Source organism: Platichthys flesus, chromosome 6 (assembly GCF_949316205.1).
Source record: "Platichthys flesus chromosome 6, fPlaFle2.1, whole genome shotgun sequence".
Classification (NCBI taxonomy): Eukaryota; Metazoa; Chordata; class Actinopteri; order Pleuronectiformes; family Pleuronectidae; genus Platichthys; species Platichthys flesus.
Window position 1 is genome coordinate 26,848,828 of NC_084950.1, and position 22,601 is coordinate 26,871,428.

General features: G+C 41.2%; 1 protein-coding gene and 1 long non-coding RNA gene across 3 annotated transcripts in view; one reads left to right on the forward strand and one right to left on the reverse strand.

Moving 5' to 3' along the window:
• LOC133954615 (anoctamin-1-like) overlaps window positions 1-16,230 on the reverse strand; it is a 48,454-nt gene extending 32,224 nt beyond the window's left edge. For both annotated transcript variants that reach the window (XM_062389030.1, XM_062389029.1), the window contains exons 1-6: window positions 16,096-16,230; window positions 12,949-13,326; window positions 6,923-7,021; window positions 6,241-6,392; window positions 2,487-2,541; window positions 2,096-2,144 (exon numbers count right to left, since the gene is read on the reverse strand). In XM_062389030.1, coding sequence (XP_062245014.1) covers window positions 2,096-2,144; window positions 2,487-2,541; window positions 6,241-6,392; window positions 6,923-7,021; window positions 12,949-13,326; window positions 16,096-16,200 — 838 coding nt within the window. In that variant the 5' untranslated portion in view covers window positions 16,201-16,230. The remainder of the gene's footprint in view (window positions 1-2,095; window positions 2,145-2,486; window positions 2,542-6,240; window positions 6,393-6,922; window positions 7,022-12,948; window positions 13,327-16,095) is intronic.
• LOC133954618 (uncharacterized) lies at window positions 13,119-21,466 on the forward strand. Its single transcript, XR_009920807.1, has 3 exons — window positions 13,119-13,230; window positions 16,055-16,242; window positions 18,002-21,466. It is a non-coding gene; the product is annotated as an uncharacterized LOC133954618 (long non-coding RNA).
• The last annotated feature ends 1,135 nt before the right edge of the window (window positions 21,467-22,601 follow it).

Below are 22,601 nucleotides of genomic sequence, written 5' to 3' on the forward strand. Positions count from 1 at the left end.
AGCTCCGCACCCAGCTCCTGTGCCTGCTCCACGCCGGAGGCTCTCGGCTGACGTCCTCTGTGTTGCGGCGTCGGAGATCCTCGCGGTGCCAGCTCTGCACCCAGCTCCGGTCCCAGCTCCGGTGCCTGCTCCGCGCCGGAGGCTCTCGGCTGACGTCCTCTGTTTTTCGGCGTCGGAGATCCTCGCGGTGCCAGCTCCGCACCCTGCTCCCGTGCCTGCTCCGCGCCGGAGGCTCTCGGCTGACCTCTGTGTTTCTGCGTCGGAGATCCTCGCGGTGCCAGCTCCGCACCCAGCTCCAGTCCCTGCTCCGCGCCGGAGGTTCTCGGCTGACGTCCTCTGTTTTTCGGCGTCGGAGATCCTCGCGGTGCCAGCTCCGCACTCAGCTCCTGTGCCTGCTCTGCGCCGGAGGCTCTCGGCTGACGTCCTCTGTGTTTCGGCGTCGGAGATCCTCGCGGTGCCAGCTCCGCATCCGGCTCCAGTCCCTGCTCCGCGCCGGAGGTTCTCGGCTGACGTCCTCTGTTTTTCGGCGTCGGAGATCCTCGCGGTGCCAGCTCCGCACTCAGCTCCTGTGCCTGCTCTGCGCCGGAGGCTCTCGGCTGACGTCCTCTGTGTTTCGGCGTCGGAGATCCTCGCGGTGCCAGCTCTGCACCCAGCTCCGGTCCCTGCTCCCGTGCCTGCTCCGCGCCGGAGGCTCTCGGCTGACGTCCTCTGTGTTTCGGCGTCGGAGATCCTCGCGGTGCCAGCTCCGCACCCAGCAACAGTCCCTGCTCCGGTGCCAGCTCCGCACCCAGCTCCAGTCCCTGCTCCGCGGCGAAGGTTCCCGTCTGATGTCTCTCTTTCTCCGATGTCAGGGGTCCTCACAGCGGCGTCTACTCCAGCCCCTGCTACGCTCCGGAGGCTTCCGGCTGGCGTCTCTCCTCTTCAGGCGTTGGAGGTCCTCGCTGCTCCTGTCCCTGTCCCGCGCCGGAGGGTCCCGGCAGACGCCACTCTGGTTCCGGTGTCTGAGGTCCTCACGGTGCCAGCTCCAGTTCCTGCCCCACGCCCGGGGCTGAGGTCGGAGCTCTTGCCCTCTGCCCCTGACTGGTCTTCGGGCCACCTGCTCGAGGAGCTCCCGTGTTGGGCTCCTGACCGCCCTTCCGAGCCTCAGAACTCTGTCATTGAGCGGCCACGGCGCTGCCCTCCCGAGCTTCAGAACTCTGTCCCTGAGCGGCCACGGCGCCGCCCTCCCGAGCTTCATAACTCTCTCCCTGAGCGGCCACGGCACCGTCCTCCCGAGCTTCAGAACTCTGTCCCTGAGCGGCCACGGTGCTGCCCTCCCGTGCCTACGAACTCGGCCGTTGATCGGCCACGGCGCCGTCCTCCCGAGCTTCTGTGCTCAGCCACGGAGCCGTTGGCCTGAGACCCTGGGCACCTCCCGGATTCCCTCCTCCGGTTCCCCCCTCCTCCCACCCGTCTCGGTTATGGACCGTCTGGAATCCGGTCCTTGAGGGGGGGGTACTGTGGTGTCCTGTCATTTTAGTTTGTTAATTTCAGTCTGTGTGTTTTCTATTTCCTGTTTTATTTTGTAGCCTTGCTCTCACTGTCTTGTTTCAGCTTCTCGGTGTCTCACTTCCTGTCTTTGATTGTGCTCTCCAATCCTCATGTGTTTCACCTGGTGTAATTGCCCCGGCCTTCCTGCTCTGTATTTAAGCCTCTGTTTCCCTTTGTCTGGTGTCGGGTTGTACTCGTTGTTTTCTCCACACGTCGAGAGAGATGGTTTGTTTGTTCCTGCGGTTTCGACCAGCTCCTTCTGCTTCCTCATTCCTTGTTCTCAGTGTGCCTTGGCGCCAGTGTTACTTTTGTTAGTGTTCTTGTTTTGTTTTTGTCTTGTTAAAAACGTTTTTGTATATTAAATCACCTTTTTGTTATAACCTTTGCATCCTGGGTCCATCTCCTCCCTCAAACCGTAACACTTTATTCATTCATTTTTAGTTTTTTAATTCATTTGGCTACAAAAGCTGCAATAGGTCATATATAATATGTTTTTAAAATGTACATCTCTACTATAAATACTTGGCACACATTTTGTCGAGATTTCAGAGAGATCCACACTTACCCATGCTGTACTTGGCCTTGCATTTTGTTCTTTTTAGTATTTCAAAAACCTGAATGTGAATGAAAACATGAGAAGTGTATTAAATTATCTTTGCTGTCGATGAAAAATTATTTAAAAAAAAGATTTAAGTGTTATTTTTCGTAATCATAATGGTATAGCTTTAATCTTCAATAATGGTCACGACAAAACAACCAATTGTTTATTTTCAAATTTAAATAGAACAGCTTGAAAAAGTAAATATTTTACAAAAGAGAATTACCTGACCACCACTATGCTGTCCACTATAAATGTATCTTTTTACATTTGTTCATTAACTGAAGTAATGTCAGAACAGAATGAATACTTTTTTCCATCATCTAGATAAATCACAACAAAGCTTCAGTGGACTCACTATCGAACTCCTGGTTTTGCTGTCAAAGAAGGAATCTTTGTCTGAAAAGTCAAACCTGTTAACAGACACAAACACAAAAAAGTCGAAGCTGACATTTTATCACAGGTAGAGGAGTGTTTGTTTTCCCTGACTGTGGATAGTATTCATTTTCTTTTTTGTTCCTTTCAAGGACGAACAAGGTACAAATACAGTAAACATAAGAAACAAGCAACCAAAAAAAAAAAAGAAACTAGATTGCATGCTCATTGGTACATTGGCAAGGGTTTTTTAGACATTGGGTTGCCCAGTGATTTTACAGGGGTAATGACTGTATGGTCACTTCAGAGCCCTAAGAAATTGAGGGCCCTTTACAAAGTCCAAGAAGGAAGTCAACATCTCTTCAAACTGTGCATATTTTCCTTTCAGTGAATATGTTATTTTTTCCATGGCTATAACTTGTACAATGTCCTCTAGCCAGCCTTTGGTGGTCGGCCTCTGTATAGATTTCCAACCTTTTGCAATGGTCCGTCTGGCTTGTAGTAGGCATAGGGTAACCATCTTTCTGTTAGCTCTGCTGAGATTAATGTCCTTGGGTATGAGTCCCAAAACGCACATTCTTGGGCACATAGGAAGAGACACCTCTGATGTATTTGAGATTTTCTCCACAAGCTCACTCCAAAACTCTTGTACCTTTGAACAGGACCATAAACAATGGAAAACCGTCCCCTTATGTGTTTCACATTTAATACATACATCAGGAATATTATCATTGAAATGATTCAAAAGCTCTGGAGTGATATACAGCCTCATGGACCATTTATACTGTAACAGTCTGAAACCTGAATTAGATGTTTGTGTTTGTGATTGGGTACAAATATTTTGCAATTCAGGCCCAGTTATCTCCTCCCCTATGTCTGCGCACCAAGCAAGTCTCTTGTCTTCTGATGACTCTGGTGACCCAGATGACAAAATCTTATAAAAGATGGAAATAAGTCTTCTCTGGTGATGGCTTACCATCATTTTTTCTACTGCTGAGAGGTCAGGTATTGAGAGCTTTTTTTAGGTCTTATAGATGAAGTCTCTGACTTGTAGGCATTTGAGGAAATGTTTAGCTGGTATGTCAAATTGTTTTCTAATATCTTCAAATGGCATGAGAACATCCTCCTGAAAGAGATCTGCTATTTGGCCAATACCTTTGTCCGCCCATAGTTTAAATTCCTTGTCTTTTGCCCCTGGATAAAAATGGTTGTTTCCCAAAATGGGTGTGAACTGTGATAGCTTAAGGGGAACCTTTAGGTAGCTATGAACTTCATGCCAAACACGAATGGAGTTGGAAACAAATGGGTTACCTGTAAATGTCTTTAGTTTATCAGGTTTATCTTAGTATAGATACATATGAAGAGGTATGTTGGCTGAAGTTTCTCTTTCCATGGCCACCCATGAGAGGGATGAACTGGATCCGAACCAGAAGGAGGTTGTCCTAAGCTGGAATGCCCAGTAGTGTATTCATTCAGTTGATGTAAAGTCTAATTTAGTTGAGGACGCTGACAATTCTTATTTTGATCTCTGATCACAAGATAGTACAGCAGAAAATAGAAGCGGTTAGTTTACACACACACACACACACACACACACACACACACACACACACACACACACACACACACACATACACCCACACACAGTGAGATACATTTATTTGAATGCCTTGCTGAGGTTTTATTTCAAGTCAAGTCTCATATAGGACATTTTGCATGTGTATTTTCAACCCTCACGTCAAGGAGGAAACTCAAATTAGACTAGAACCTCAGATGACATTATGACAGCTGCACAAACAGAGCGTTGGGTTAAAGTTTCTACATTTAGCTGGCCAACTCATCCTCTATTGACTGCTCTGCTTTTTTTTACATTGCCGCCCTCTACTGGATTTCACCAGTTGACCTGACAGCTGATGTTGTGAGTACATGCACATAACTTGGTCGTGCTGAGGCTGTCACACAGTTGTTACATGTAAACAGAAGTCCTAGCTCAACCTACCCCACTTTTTGCACCACATAAACTGAGGTTAAAGGCTGTCCACAGAATTGTGTCCAGACCTTCTCCAGAGTTTGCCATTCACACATGAACAACAACACAGATATCTCTGGAGCATTCAAAGGGGTGACGCAATGGGCACATGCAGAATGTATGGTACAAATTATCATCTAGATTCTCCAGTTTTTACCAGGGGGCTGACTGGTGAAACTCTACAGGAAGTCTAGGGCCTCTCTCTTTGAAATTTTTACTCTCACATAACGCCCCCTCAAATCTGAAATTTGCCTGATCTTACAACTATTAAGACCTAATTCTTCATTTTGAGTTGAATATAGCTAATAACTAAAAGTCTCTGCATCATGACCTTGAGTTATGGTTTTCTTGTGTGAAATCTTAAATGACTACTCATTTGGTCATGAATGACATTCTTTACCAGCTGTAGGATGCTTCTGTGCCTTCCTCACACCCATTTATCTGATTTAGAGTGGATACAGAAAGTATTCACACCCTTTTTTGAGGGTTTTTGGAGAAAAACCTCTACTATCACACAATATCACATCCTGTTTAACTTAAGACATAGAAACACAACAGCCTTAATGATTTGAATAAATTAGTTTGAAACTGTTGGCATTTATTATGTAACCATGTATAGCCATGTTTCACCATTATAACCGTTAAAACCAAGTCCCTCAAATGACACAGCAGCCATCCTGCCTGCATCTTGACGTAGAAAAGAGGACAAACTGATAGCATTGTTTTTCTATATTAATAGAGATCCCCCTCAATGTACAGTAATTTGTAGTATGTCAAATATTAGAATTTGTGTGAATTTTGGGTCACTTTAGGAAAAGTCATCAAATTTCAGGCTAAAACAATGACATTTAGGTTATTTTTGTCAAATGTCAAAACAAAAAATGTAAGGGTTACGGGTGAAGTGAACGTCGGCCTAGTCCCGGACTATGTACACTCAGGAGTAGGTTTTCAACCTCTTTCAACCTCAACCATTTATGCTATACAAATTAATTAGAATAAAATGGAATTAGCCGTGGTTCTGAGAAAACTCTGAGTTTAAGGAATTATTGGATTATTGGATTATTGCATACGGCTAAAGCACACTATGCTAAATTAGATGATTTAGTTTTTTATTTCCTTTTTTTGTTATTTGCAACTAAGCTTATACTGACAAATTGGCAATTTCACAATATATGATAAATCTATAAAACTATGCAAAAGCTAGCGGGTCAGACTACATTATGACGCCACTGTAGAAGGAGATATGATCAGAAGGAAGCTAGTGTTAAATTGCTCATGAGGAGAAAGAATACATATTGATTCCTTTTACAATGTCACACTGTTTAATGGTGAGGTTCCACATGTGCTCTCTCATTGAGCTCTTTAGCTGCTATGAAGTCATATTTTTTCTACGTCTAAGGGGGAACAGAGAATGAATCCTATTGTTGAGCATAACTCAAGCTAATGTTTTCTGCAGCTATATTGGTTACTACAGGTCCTCCTCCCCCCCCCCTCTGATCAGCAGGGTAACAAATCAACAGATCACATTGATGCTGATCAGGTTTTAGAAACAATTGAATCCTGGTTCAGTTTTCTGAGTTAAGTAAGACTTTTCCAAAGTAAATCCAACTCAGAGTAATCCTCCCTAATTGCGAGGCAATTGTGTTACAAGGCAACATGGTTCCACCTTTTTTCCATCAAAGTGTGAAAGAAATAAAGTTGCGCTTACAGGTGTTGTTTTTCTCTGGAGAAAGTGTGCGACAGATGTTTGATGTTCTTGGGTTGATGTTCCTCAACATGAGGATGGAGAGGCTCCAGAGCTTTTCTGACCAGAGAGCTGATCTTCTCCATGACACCACTCGACTGTTTGACTTCATACACCTAGAAATCCACAGAGAACACACGCTCTAGGTTAAGTTGTATATTCACACCTGTACACATGTTTACTGTTGCATTTATCCATCCATCCAAATGTGATAGCAGTGCAGTGTGTAAAATCATGCAAGTACAAGTCAAGAGCGCCATAGAGCAGCAATTCTGTGTTGATGAGCGAGAAATGTCACAAGAACATGAACAGACTGGTTGGAGCTGACAGAAACCTCAATCTGATTTCCTGAACAAATCAGTGAATTCAATGAACTTCAATTTCCTCCACAGTCACCAAGGATAATTGCACTTGTGCTTTTCTTGGTCTTAAGATATGTCAGTTGAAACTCAAGTCCAAAGACAAATGTGTGTGTGTGTGTGTGTGTGTGCGTGTGTGTGTGTGTGTAAGGGGAAAGGTATGTGTCTAGGAAATGAGAAAAAGTGGATGTAAAGTCTCATAAGAGTGCATATAGGCAGTACATTTTAAGTAAGTTGAACAGTGTTAAAAGAGCAGTGACCTACTATTTAGAAATAATTAGTCTCACCTTCTTAGTGGGCATCTTTAGCTTCATGAACTCAGCTTCTCGACAGAGAATCTTCCAGGGAGCATGAATCTTCACAAAACCCACGCCTGGAATCTTGGTCTGAGTCAAATAACATACAGATAGAGCTCAATTATGTTTATGATCAAAAAAACAAGACATAAAATGTTACAGATGAAAAGCATGTTTCATGTCAAAAACAACTACATTTGTTAAACACTTCTCTATTGTCTTTTTATATATGTCAATCTTCTCATGAATTATGTCTTTGTAAGTCTTATTAAACAGTCTGAAGTTTGTTTTGTTTGATTTCATCCCTTTCATTCCGTCCATTCCACATAATAACCCCACAGATTGATATGCCGATACTTGTTGGTGCAAATATAACAATGTTTCAAATAGGAAGTCCTTCTCAGTAGTAGCCCGCTTTGTCCATATATAATTTTGTAAGTTACCAGGAAGTAGATTCAATTCCACTAGATTCACGAGTTTCAGTTGATGTGACAGATTATTGGTGTATTCCCAATATCCGGCATTTTGTATGATCCCTTATGTCTTTATGTTGCCCATACCTCATCAGGATAAATCAATTATGGTAATACCAGATTACAATACAGACTGTAGGGCAGAGCGGGGTAATGTCAGACATCGGGTAATGTGAGATAACCCTGTATCTAGGCAACGGAACACATTTGTGGTCATGTGACCATTATGTTTTCAAGCCCCTCCCATTCCCTCCCTGCCATGAAGAAGAACTTGGTGCTGGGGTTAGTATGTTTTTTCACAAAAAATTTTTTTTTGCATATAAAATTACATTTTCTTGCTTTGAACTTAATCAACTGTTGTGTCAAAACAAATTGATTCAGGGAGAAAAACTTATATCATGCATGTTGGTGAACTTCCAACATATAAAATCATGTGATGATGCTAGCTGAAGATTAGCCTGTATTGGTAAGAGATGTTGTTTTTTCTAAAATGTTGGCTGTGGGGTAAAGTGAGACAAATGCTTTGGGGTAAAGTAAGACATGAAGCACAAGTTAAGTTTGGTCTTAAACATATTTTAGTGTAATATTAAATAACATATGTACGGCGCCCCCCGGGGGACACAGGAAAAAAAATGGACGGAGTTTTGCGAGATCTCGCAAAACTTTTGCGAGATCCCGAGATAGTTTTGCGAGATCCCGAGATAGTTTTACGAGATCCCGAGATAGTTTTGCGAGATCCCGAGATAGTTTTGGGAGATCCCGAGATAGTTTTTCGAGACCGGTCACGGACTTGCGGCTGCTGTCACGGAGGAGCAGCGGGTCCCGCAGCGGGGAGGATAGAAGAAGAGAAATTCCTGCATTAAAATTCCTGAATTAAAATAATGAATCATGACAGTTTGGATGATTTGAAATGATCATTTATTTTACGAGCGCTGAGGCGGGGGCCCCCGCTGCTCCTCCGTGACAGCAGCAGCGGCTCCGTGACAGGAGCGGCGGGACCTGCTGCTCCTCCGGTACCGGAGCGGCGGGACCCTCACATTTCCCCCCTCTCCCATACAATGAATTATGATCCAGAATGTGTCTAACCTTTTTCGCAAAACTCCAATGCTCTCTGCTACTTTTACAGTTTCAATAATGACATCGTTCATCATAATTTGTAACTTTGCATGACTTTGGTTTTGTTCAAATTTAGTTTAGTTGGTATCAAACTACATCTTTCAGAAATAGACTAATCCGTATATAATACAATAGTGTTTGACAATAGATACACATTTACAATAGATATGGAACATAAGGGGGGAAACATGTTGCAGTGGTTATATTAAGAGGGTTTGAACGTAATGGCTGGACGAAGCCAAATTTGTGTGGAGTTTGCATGTTCTCCTCATGTCTGCTGTTTTTCTCTTGGTACTCCAGCTTTGGTTGATCTCCAGCTTTGGGTAATCCCCAAAATGCAAAAGTTGTGTGGGAATATCTTCCTCGGTGTGATGGCCAAGGCCACACGGGTTAGTATGTTCCAAATACACACACTCTCTCCCCATCAGTTTGCTACACACATTTATTTTGTTGTGAGCCACACCAAACAATTAACATCACAGTTTGCTTATATGAAATCTGTTTAATTGCTTGTAACCTTACATTGTTTAGATGAAGTGCACACATTTTAACACTGTATAGTGCTAAGGACTCTTAAACCTGGAGCCAGCTCATCGGGCCAAACCATATGCTTGTTTACCCCTTGTTTGTTATTAGCTATATACAGTATGTCTCCTCATGTCTCATTGTGGGGGGTCAGTTTGTTCATTAACACAGTATTTTGCTTCACCTTTTGTTGACCACTTTTAATGGCCTAGTTATAACATTTTAGGTTCATAGTGTTTATAATTTTTCTAAAGTGATGGTTGTAGTCTGACCAGGAGGAAACCATTTATGTGTATTGAATGCTTTGACAATTCTGAGTTCAATCTCATTTTGGCGTACATGGCCGATATTTTCAATGCTCTCAATAATCTCAATCGACAGATGCAGGGCAGTGGAGTCAACATCATCAAAGCGGAAGAAATCTGGAGGCGTATAACAAAAAAGCTAACTTTATGGAAATGACGAACAGAGAATGATAACTTCGCAAACTTTCCCATGCTGGATGTGTAAGTAAAATCGAAAACGTGTCTGGAATTGGAGACATTTCTGTACTTGGGGAGCTGAAGCAAGTAATTGCCATGCACTTAGATGAGCTCACAAAGTCCCATGATGGATACTTCCCCACCACAGAGTCATATCCAGCATGGCTGAGACAGCCGTTCACGTTTAGTGTTGGGACAGCAGATGTTAATGATGAATACATTGATGAAATCATTGAACTTCAGCAGAGCCAGCTTCAACAGCAACTCTTCAGAACAACAACGCTCTCAACCTTTTGGTGTCACCAAATCGTACCATACCCTCTTATTGCTAAGAAAGCCCTTGAGTACTCACACCGTTTGTTACAACGTATCTTTGTGAGCAATCCTTTTGAGGATTGTAGACATAAAAACTGCGAAAAGGAACAGACTTTATTGCGAAAATGATATGAGAGTGGCACTTGCAAAGGTGAAGCCGCGCATTTCTGAACTTGTATCTGAAAGGCAACAGCAAAAGACACATGGATTTGCAGTAAATATTCATTGAGTTATGTTTTTGTGTGACATTCATGTTTTGTTGGTTTTGTTCTTTGAACACAGTGAATTTGTGTGCAACTGATGCATGGTTCATTTTGTGCACTAATAAAATATATACCTATGTTTTGAAGAAATCATATTTAATTTTTCCAATCACGAAGGGTTCGGTGAATGCACTGATTAAGCTTGCAAGGTTCAGCACCTCCAATAAGGTTAAGAACCACTGTTCTAGATAAAACACAAAGATCATGGCTCATACAGAGTATCTGGAAGTTATATCAATGCAAATTGCCAAATAGCTCAAATGTGACCAGACCAGGTGCAGACACTCAAATAGACCAAGTCTGTTGGTCTCCAGGCAGTAACTACTAAATTATTGTTGTTTGCATGTCATGTTAAGTGGATATCTTCCAAACTAAGGGTTTTTCCTCTCTCTCTTGAAAATCTTGTCACACAATTAGCAAAACCATAAAAAAAACCTTAAATTTCCCATTTGCAGGTTTGTAATTTTAATTTGGGGTTCTACACTCCAGCCTATATAGGAATGGAAGCAAACAAAAAGCAGACCTAAATAAAACATAAACATGGGAGATTTGCATTTGGCCCTCTTGTGTCCAGCTTTAGTGAAACAGGTAGTAAGATCTTTTCTGAAGTAGTGGTATCCTCAGGTCAGCCATTTCAAGACACTGCTGTAGACCGTCTTCTTTTCTATTTTTACACTGGCATTAAGTAATCTTATACATATGCAGAATATCAGTTTACACTTTTACATGACTGATACTCAGATATTTCTAATCTGCAACCATGCAAATAGTTTTATAGAATCAGCCTTCCTCCAAATTGAGAAGTAGATGCCTCCTAACTTCTTATAGATAGAAACAAAGACAAAACTAAATTTATCTGAAAGTGCTGTTTACTCAGGAAAACAACTTCCATCTACACAAATCTGCTGTAAAATAACAACTAAACATAAGTTATACTCAGACTTAACACACAGTTCCAGACTTCTATACTTATGTCCGAATTCTTCACAGAAGTTACGACAGAAATAACTTACTTAGAAATAATAAATAACTTAGAAATAAGTTAGAGTTTTCTACTAAACCATTAGAATTTGTTCACCTTCCTCCAACATTATTAGCAGGCATCAGGCAAACTTTAACTTGAAAGAGAACTGTTTCTTTATATCGTGCTCAGATTTGATAATGCTCGCTATAACAACTCAGCCCTCTCTAATGATCCATGTTTATGTGCAAAGCTGTTTGTGTGGACTCAATTTTTATTGTTGTTCGTCTGTCCTGTGTTTCACTTTGGGCACTCTTACTCACCCATACTCAGGTGCTCATAAAATGTCTGCTCTCAAATTTTGAAATTTCCATACTGACACAAGAGATGTTTCAGGAGATGCAACTGCACCACACGGTGCCCTGCACCCAGGTTTGCTCTAGCAGGACCTGAACCCAAATATTTTTCAAAACCTTTCTGTGCGAACCTTAAGGTCTCACTTGACCTTCTATGTAAAGTATCTTAAGATAATGGCTATAATGGGTCCCATCAGGCTCAGGTCTCTCCACAGATGCTCAGCTGAGGGTTCACCTGCAGTGAGTTATCTGGCTGCAGCTCAGATAACTCTGTGCACTTCCATTTAGTTTTTACATCATATATATAGTCTTATGTGTTTGTCAATATATATTTTGACTTCAAAGCTATACAAAGACCATACAAGTTTTTTACTTCAACTATTCCTCTTTCACGTGATACAGCTTTCGCTGCATTCAACATATAGCTTTGTTTTGTATTTTATGCAAACTACTGACAAATACCAAATCGAACTGTTTTTTTTACACACATCCACGCCTGAAGTGGCACAAATACTCTTGAATGGCTTTAACACAGTGTAAGAATTGTTTGTAAATAAATGGATTTCAATAGTTTATAAAATATCATGACTTTTTAAAGATTTCTTGAATCTACTTTATATTGGCCCATTTAAAAATACTGTATGAATGAGAGACTCCCGTATGCAACATGCAGAGAGTAAATAAAAATTCTAATAAATAGTTCGGATATTTTGATAAATTTGTGTGTTACTAGAGTATTTATGCCACTTCACTGGCAATGACCGAAGACCAGCTTCTGCTGCTATATGATCAAATTATTTCCTTTCAAGAGTGGAGATATCTGTTGCTCATGGGCTTACGGACAGACTGTGCCTTAAGTCAAAGTCAAAAGATTCTAGAATTGTACAATATCATAATTTTAAGCCACAATAACAAAATGTTTTTAGATTACTCTTTGCTCTGCAAGGTCTGTTGGGGGAATATATTGGGTAATTCAGGTATTTTTCAAACTGCTATTGGGTGAGTAAGTTCCCTTATAAATACCAGTGTAGTCTGATCTGTAGATATTTTCCCTCTTATCTGCAGCCAGACGTTATAAGTAGACTTCAGAAGGAGAAATACTGCAACAGGCTCAGCTCATGACACTTGGGACAGATCATAATTCATGCAGTATTTATTTCTCTGCAGTTTAAGAACGCATCATGACGCAGAGTTTTCCTGAAGGTTTGTGTGAACAGGTATTCGTGGGCACAGATACAGAGTCAGTGTGAGAGAGTCAGCCCTGCAGCTGTGGGCTGAAGCAATGTGCAAACACTGTGACCTGCGACACACAGTGACATACAACCCCACTTACTCACTCTCTCTGTTTACAATTTTGAACTTTGAACACCTTTCTGCTAATCTATTTACTTAACTTACATCGTGTTAGGTGTTTCTAATTTATTTAATTACCAGTAAATATAATAATTTCTACATGTTATTTCCCACTTTGAAACAGTAACTTATGTTATTCCAGAGAGGGTAAATGGATAAAGATATAAACTCACATCATCTTTCTCCAGCTCGAGCCCCATATCTCTCAGTTTCCCCTCAAACTCCTCCCTCCTGAAGGCCTTGTGATCCTCATGGCCATTAAATCTCTCTCCAGGACAGCCCAGCTCCACGTCAGCTCCTGCTGATGTTGAGTCTTTCGACCTAGGCACTTGGTTACGTCGAAGACGTTCGTCACGGGCGTGGGGGACACGTCGTAGGCTGCGGGCAACAGCATTTTCAGTCAGCAGGTGTGCTGAGTGTCGACAGGAGCGGCCCCCACCTGGCTTCTTCACATGGTAGGTGAGGACGTAGTCAACACGCCGCTGACCGTCCTGGAAGTAGAGGCCGTGCTGACAATGGGTGTTTTCCTCTGGGGTTAGAGCCTTCAGCAGCTGGCAGAATGCACAGAATTTTAAACAGGGAGGGGTGAGGATTTCAAATGCAGTCTTATGAACACTGTTTTATGAATGCAAGATTTCTTTTGTTTTTGTCTGTTGATAAGAACAAATCCAGAAGACAAGGCAAAACATTTCAAATGACTTAGCAAAACAAAAAATTGACTAGTTTTCCGTTGAAGTTTCAGACTCTGTGGTGCTGAGTGTTTCCCCTTTCTGATCAATACACAGGTCATGGTCAATGATCAGCAGATGGTGGTGACATATTAACATGAACGACAAAAAATCACCAAAGGCAGGGCACACAACGGTACACCAACACAGGAGATGGCAGTAATGCACCTTGATATTGGTTGTCTCATTGGTCGAATATTATCATCATCTATATTATTATTATTATTATTATTGTGATTGTTTTTATATTATAGTAATTATTATTATCATTATCATTGTTATTAATGTTCAAATCATACCACATTTATGTTCAAATCACACCTGATACCCTTCCTTGGATCCTTAACAAAACAGATGCCAAGTTGCTTGCATACATCTAAATATTTTTATACACATTTTTACTGCAAGGAAATTCTTATGTTCATTGATTTTGGCGCCCCTGTGGACAAAAGTGGTAGTGTTTCCAAATTCTCCTGTCGTAACAACTTTGGACTAGTCAGAATGCGCATTTCTAAAAAGTCACTCAACTGTTTGCAGGGTAGCTATGATGTTACTGTATGATTGATAATTGTAATATGACAACTCATTTTGGTTACATGTAAACTTACGATATTTAATACTAAGTAATAACATTTTCATTGTAAAGGCAAAAGTAACCAACATTCCCTTGTGAACCTTGTTGTCTCCAACAAGGTTGACAAGGGAATGTTGGCAAAGCCAACAAAAAACGTTCAGTTATAAACCAACTGCTGCTGCCTGGAAAGTAAGGAGGGTATTCTGGGTCAAAGCTATATTTAAGTACATATATAATCATATAAATTAAAGGATAATTACATGTATAAATAAATACATAATTTTATATTTAAATGCCTGAATAACTGACTAAATTTGTATTTTACATTTGTTTACACATGTATTCACTAATTTTGAGTTTTATCTATTTATTTATTTATACTTTGCGTAACCTGCCGGACAGAAAAAAATGTAACTGTAAACTTCGGTCATCAATGGTCAGGGGGCGGGTTAAAGCTTCTGATTGGTTTGTGAGCAAGCCATGTTGGATCGAGCTATGGGTTTAGTTTGCACTGTGAAGCTACAATCCAGCAGATGGAGTTGAGGCAGAAAGAAGTCATACCATTCCAAATATATATAGTGTGTTCTTTTGAAAATGGTTATAAAAAAAATGTATTTAGGAATATTGTAAATAGTAGTGATTCTAATCTTTTCTCTATACAAGATGGTGGCGGACCTTAGTACTGCATGATATTAGGAAAAAATGCGATATTAACGTTGTTTAATATCGCGATGATTCTATGATTTGCGGTTTGTTGGGTGCCATAGCATTGGTGGCAGCTGCTATGGCTACTATGGCACTTTAACCTACATTTTATAAAAGAAAAAAATAGTGTATGAATTATGATCTGTCATGAGCTGAGCCTATTGCAGTATTTCTCCATCTGAAGTCTACTTATATCATCTGGCTGCAGATGAGAGGGAAAGTATCTACAGATCAAACTACACTGGTATTTAAAAGGGAACTCACTCCACCAATTTACACTTGAAGATCAGTTTACATCCATGTCATGAATAGGCTGGCTTACCCCCACAGACCTTGCAGAGCAAAGCGTAATCTAAAAGATATTTAGCTATTGTGGCTTGAAATTATGATATCGTATAATTCTAGCATTTTTTGGGGTTAGGGTTAGGGTTAGGGTATAAAGTTTTTGGAGCACATTTGGGACATCTGAAAATCGAATTATTTTATTTATTGGCAGAAATAGTTTGCTACGCTAGATACATGGCTCAAAAGAATCCTGCCTAGTCTCTAAATAAATCATGGGTATACTTAGACATAAGATGCAATAATCCAAATATAGTGTTATATAACATGCTCTTTAAAAAAACAAGTATAACAGCACCTTTGCTGATTGATACTTTAATGCCAGATTTGTCAGGTATTAAGCTACAGTACTCGTGCACAAGCAGATCTTTGTGTCTATGTAGATGCTGCCCAGACCTACAATACAGTGGCGGTCTGGAAATTAGAGAGCAGTATAGTGCCATCAGCAGAATGAACTTGAACTTGTTTTGATCTTCCTATTGGACTGAATAAGCAGTGATGGTGCAGGGGGGAATGTCATCAATGTGATCGTATGACTTCACCTTTACAACTCTGTTTTGCTGGTGGAATCACAAATTGACGATGAGCAGACACAATAATGAAAGTCTTCTATCACAGAACAGTGGTTAGGTGCTGTCTTGAAGATTGTTTATGAATAATTCCATTTATATATTTTTTCCAGACTTTTAGATATTCTTCAAAATTCCTATGATTTTTGGATTTGTGGCCAAACATCAGACTGACACAACAATAATTAAACTGGTCGTTGTAGCCCTTAGCTTTATCTGATATACATATTTTGAAACTTGTTACAATTTAGGTATCCAAAATCACGGCATACTACATGTGAAAAAGTCAGGATTGTCCATACTGTGCACAGCAGAATTAATTCAGCTGCACTGTCTGTCTTGCCTTATCTCTGCCTGTCAGCCTCCGCATGCTCTGTCTCTCTCTCTCATGGAGAGGCTCACCTTAAACTTGCCATGGAAGATAACATCTCGTAGAAAATGTGGAGCCTGTTGCTGAGACTTGGAGGTCGGAGACAGGTTGACTTCCACTTCTACGTCCTCAGTCATTGTCCAATCCCTGCAGGTTGAAAACGGAGATAAACCGATCTGGTAAGGAATATTTTGCAAGCTAAATAGTCCACTTTGTGCTCTTCCTCTCTCTACATCTGTGTCTCCTGTTTGAAATGTCTTGTTATATGACAGTGTTTGATGTTGAGGAACCCCTCCCCTCCTCTGCTTCTTCTCTGATTTTCTTCTGAGTTGCCACTCGTCTGGGGCTTTGCTCTCCTCCCTTTAAACCTCTGCGAGGAGTTCTGTTGCTGTCTCAGTGTGGAGTGGCTGAAGTGAGCCTGCAGCCCTGTTACTTGAGAAGTGGTCTGTGAGCCAAGATCTAAACTTAGACAACGATAAAACTGATGAAACTCCCTCACGCTCTGTCTTTGCTCAACTGCAATCACGACAAGATCAACCATCCCAATACACAGCCAATATCTCTCTCGCTCTCTCTGTTTGGCACTTTGCCAGTTGCTACTAATCACTGCAAGGTAAAATGGCTCACAACCTAAAAACATGTCCAAACAAGAGTCATAAGTCAACAGGAGCTTTTATATGTGTATTTGAGTGTATGTGTGTCTGTGTGTGCCGCATATGGAATCAATTAATGGTCATTTGTGAGGACCCCGTAGGAGGATTCAATGAATGCACCAGCAGCGGTAGTATAGAAAAACGAAGACAACTTGGGACTCTGCTACAGTGGACACCCTGTAGAACACAACATTCCTCCAAAAGGAAATTTGTCTTGGTCATTCAACATCCCCATGTGTTATTCTTTGACACACACTGCAAAGTCACAAACTCTGACCACCAACAACAAACCAATGCACAAGTCCTTGATGCAGTGTATCTTGAGCCAGAAGAAATAAATATAGCGTGAGGTTAAAATAAACAAACTGCTGACATTACTCTGGCTAGCTTGTTGTCTTAAGGATTTGATAGACACGAGTTCTGAAAAACTGTAAAGTAAAAATTTATAAGAAACACAGCTTACGTGATTTAAACTAGCTAAAGCCGGACAATCAGATGTCAGACCTCTTTCATTGAGCATATTTATGTGTCCAGTAAAAACACAAAGTTTTGAAGGTAATTGTTGCAGATATTAATTGGTTTGTTCAGTCGCCAGTACGGCTCAATATGCACTACGACCCTGAGCTAGCATGGAGAAGTAACAGCTCAATGTGGAACATAGATCGTGGATTGTGATCAGGATCGTGATCATGGTGGCACCTGATCATAGATAACAACTATATTCCTTGTATAATATAACCTCCTCAAATAGTGTGGCTGTGGCTGAGGGGTAGAGTGGTCGTCCTCCAACCTGAAGGTCGGCAGCTCGACCCCCAGTCTTCCCCACCTGCATGCCGAAGTGTCCTTGGGCAAGATGCTGGACCCTGAATTGCCCCTCATAGAACAACAAAGTGCTGCTAATAAATGGACTGTATGAATTTGTGTTAATGGGTGAATGTTAAACTGTACTGTAAAGAGCTTACACTAGAAAAGTGCTCAATAAATACAAAACCATTTACATATTCTAGGATTACTGACGATACCTCTATCATTTCTTCTTCCTTCATCTCTGTTATACATTTCGTTGCGTACAAATACCTTAAACATTGATAGACCTCTCTATTTGTGTTAGACACTCTCTTATAAATATTGTTTCTTTGTTGATGTGCTCTGTTACTCAGCATATATTATACTTCTTTCCATTCTGGTAGTGGGATCCCTTGCATGTGGCTGTCTCTGAGATTTCTATTTTTTTTACCCCTTGTTAAATTATGTTTTTGATAATTTTTTTCTTACTCTTTTTAAGGGTTTAAGGACAGAGGATTTTGCACCTTCTTAAGAACCATGAGACTGTGAAATATGAATATGGGCTCTACAAAATTGATATTGATTGAACAACAAAAGTAATGCATACAGCCTGCAGCCACAACACAATGTAAGTATTTTTTAGATCAGAACTGTGCACAAGTTGATTGTGATCTATGAAGAGACATTTGGACACAAATCTCCATGTGCACAGTTACATAAATCTGATTATGTTTTGACTTGGGACTATATTTGTCTATTGTATGTTCATATTTTTTGGAAACAATCGTACAGAAAGTTGTAGAAATGAGGCCACAGGACAAAAAAAACCACAATCCTTAGCAGTTTTTTCTAAAAAGATGGGGAATTCTTTAACTTGTAATTACTTGCACTAGAAAAAATACATGTATCATCTACAGCATTTAATTTGGCTGAAGAACTACATCAATAAATTACAGCTCAGTCACAATAGTTGCACAGAGAATACTCTGTGTAAACAAATTAAGCTGACCATGATATATTTATGCGGATGAGGGGACATTCTTTTTTAAAGTAGGCTAGGTCTTAATGGTTTGGTTCATATAACTCTGGAATATAGACTAAATATAGTTTGAGTAATTGACTTCATTTATGTTAGTATTTGGTTTTAAAGAGGAGCTTAGGAAACCTGTGACGTTTTTCTTCAAGCAATAAAAACTGTCCAAAACATTGAGATTGAAGTTAATTCTGTGTAGATTTTTGTCTGTGAAGCCATTCCAGGAAACTGTTCTTTCTTCCTCAATTGTTTACTTTGTGAGAACTGAGATCCAGAAACTTTCTGTACAACCTCTCATTCCTGACACTTCAATCCTACAAGCTTATGTAACATGGCAGCAACATCCGCACTCAAGGATATTTTTAGATTTTAAGAGTTAAAAAATATACAGAGAATCAAGCAAAGGAAAGCAGGGACCTTGAGCAGAGGCTCCCAGGGGACAGCATGTGTCTGACTGGATGCATGGGAGCAAGATGTAGGGGTTACAGGTCAGTTCTCACAGGAAATAGAAGGAAGTGGTGTTTGTGTTCACATGCTGTGATTCAGATTTTCACTGCTATGGCTTAAACCTTAGACATCAGACAAGATAGGTTTTGACTAATCGTGGCTTTCACCACTTAAGCTGTTCACTGAGCCTCACAATGAAACTGTCTATAGAGAAGTGGGTAAACTTAACTACAGAGTACTCAGGAATGTGAGTAGTGACCACGGAGCAAGTGAGGATGTAATCAGGTAGGTCCTAATATATATTGACTATTTAATATTTATATCCTGTATGATATATTAGATAATCATGAGTTGAGCAGATTAGAATAGACCAGGGGTAGGCAACCTTTACTATCGAAAGAGCCATTTCGCCCCCTCTTCCCCCAAATTAAATCTGTCTGGAGCCGCACAACATATTTGATAACACAGGTTATAAAGTTATATATATATATAGTCATACAATATATATAAAAACTATAGTTTGTTGCATTTATTAAATAATAGAACGACAGTTAAAAAAACTGTTGACATTTAACTGCTATTTTTACCTGTTACAAAATAGGAAAACACCAAACTCTTATGACTTGGACGAGAACAAAATACATGTGTGGGCCTACTTTGGAATAAATTAAACACAGACCTCAGCTTTTTTTGTTCATCTCCAGCTTGGTACTTTTCAGCAGATGCTGTGTGCTTGCTCTGGAAATATCTTTCAACATTACATTTCTTATTGTTTGCTAATTCCTCGCCACATATCAAGCATACATGTAAGACAGCATCGGTGGCAGTGAAAGCAAATTCATCTGTCCACGCAGAATTAAACTCTATTTTCCTCCCAGACTTTTCTTTTCTGGGATTTATCCATGATTAGTTTACCGAGGTCGGGGTCTGAACTATAGATTAGCGACCTGCAGGGACTAGCGCTGGGACGTAATAGGTTGTGACGCATATTTTAGTTGCTGAAATATTAAAACAAAACGTGAGAGCAGGTCAGACTGGAGGCCGACACAGAAACTGCAGATCGGTACAAACCACCTGCAGCTTCTGCTCTGATAAAGAAGCTTAGGCGCTGATCTCTGATCAGCTGAGACCAGAGAAACTCGTTTTCACTGTTTCCACTGTTGAGAAGCAGCCGGTCAGTCACTGAGAGGCTGCTCCACGTGAACGAGCTCCGATCTCACGGTGTCTCTCTGAGCGAGTGAGCAGAGCTCAGGGCGGGGGGCGGAGCCCCGGCTCTGTGTGTGTGTCGGCTATCTGGGAGCGCGCACACACACACACACACACACACACACACATTCATCCGCTACTGGTATTTCATGATGGCCTGATACGATGATTATTTAAAAAAAATCAACGTGAACGTGACGTTCACTCACGTTCATCATATGAGAGAACTGACCTTTCGAAGTTCACCGTTCGCGAAAAATGTGCGCAACATGCACTGCACAGGGAGCCACTGCAGAGGGGCTGAAGAGCCGCATGCGGCTCCGGAGCCGCAGGTTGCCGACTGCTGGAATAGACTAATGATTTAGAAATAATATGATAATGATAAGTTGATTAATAAGTGTGAGTCAACAACCTGACTTTCTTCATGAGTGTTGAGTTAGCTGCACTAGACTAATGACTTACTTACTTTACCAACCACCTAGAGATTTCGCCAGAGTTTTGTCCAAAGACTCGTACCAGGCAGATGAACGAATCGTTCAAGTCCCGACGTGTTTCGTTCATCTGCCCACAGAGTCTTCGGCCAAAGTGTCGGCCACACAGAGCGCGCTCATTTCGCCGGTGACCGCGGTGCGAGCGGCGGATGGGAAAATCGCCCCACGGAAAAGCAAGCCGAGCTCCGGGGCGGCGGGGCTCCAGAGCCCCCCGGTCACCTACATGCATATCAGCGAGACGGAGGTGTTCAGCTGTTCCTGCTGCGGCCCGGCGCCTCCATACCGCTGCACGTCCACCCGGACATGAACGGGGATCTACGGAGCTGCTCCGCACGCTGCCAGCACATCCAGCTGGCCCGCCGCATCCGCGGACACATAGCTTAAACTGCTGCTGATCCACTGACTATAACAACGCCGCATTCCTACACTTCTAATCTAATTCAATGTGGAATAATCCAAGTATTCAGAATACGTTACTCAGATAAGTTAATGTAACGGAATAAGTTACAGATTAAATTGTTTGGCATGTATTCTGCATTCTGTAACAGAATACGTTTTGAAAGTATCCTTCCCAACACTGGAAATGTTACTGACTTGAGAGTAGTAAGACACCTTTATTTAAAAAAAAATTATTCTCAAGATGGTAAATTTGCACACACTTTTTACGAAGGGCATGCCTTGTGTTTATACTTAAAATGACTAAATTACTTAAATGCACACCGATTTGTTATTCTGGTTTCTGTAATGAGCAGTTAAATAAAAATGTGGGAAAGAATATTGTACAGTATCTAATATTGTGTTGGTCATATTTAAATCATTCATTACGTTTTTTTTGGGGGGAAAGAGAGGATAAAATAAAAGAATCGCATATTAAATCTTAATCGCAATATTTGGGGGGGGGAAATCGCAATTAGATTATTTCCCCATATCGTTCAGCTCTATTCAAAAGTCATAATGACTGGTTTTGTTATTTTCACTTTACATTTACACTTACAGTTTAGTGCAGTGTAATTATTTCCCGTGATAATTAAATGACAGTGTGACTATAAATGACAATTTAAAACCATACAAACTGTCATGTTTTACTGTATATAATAGAGGAGGTTTTCTTAAAAAAATATGATCTGCCACACAAAAGCTGTCAGTCATGGCTGCTTTTTAACAGCGGCCCCGCGATAGGGAATGAGGTATCTGTTTCCTCTTCTGAGCCTATGGAGGTCACGTGGAAAATGATCCAAAGACTCGTACCCGGCAGATGAACGAATCGTTCACCTCACGACCGTGTCTTCAGATCAGTGACTCGTTCTTCTGCCAACAGAGTCTTCGGATCAGTGATTCGTTCATCTGCCGGATACGAGTCTTTGGATCATTTTCCACGTGACCTGCAGCAACCTATGCAACAGTCCCGATGCGCGGCCACGAGAAAATGAACGAATCACTCTTTGAGAGGACTCGGGAGTAACGAGTCCTCTCAAAGAGTGATTATTATACACACAGCCCCTGCGCTGTGCCACACACTCGCTCAGAGACACAGGCAGTAACTGAGACTTGAGCTCTTCACCGTGAAACAGCCAGTTAGTGACTTTGTAGAACAGTGAAAACAGTGGAAACACAGAGTTTCTCTGGTCACATCTGCTCAGAGATCAGCGGCTTCATGATCAGAGCAGAAGCTGCAGGTGGTTTGTACCGAGCTGGAGTTTCTGTTTCCTCCTTCTCCTCTCGGCTCGCTCCTTGTGCTCAGTAGAAAACGAGACGTGAGGCTTACAGTCAGGACTACTGACACCTAAATCATCCCAATAAAAAATAACCTTAACTAACCCTGTGAAGAACTAGTTCATTTTAAGTGTGAACTGGCTCTACTGGACACCAGTTGAGAGACAGAAGTAGTAGGGCTGGATCATTACACTCCTGTGACCAATCCT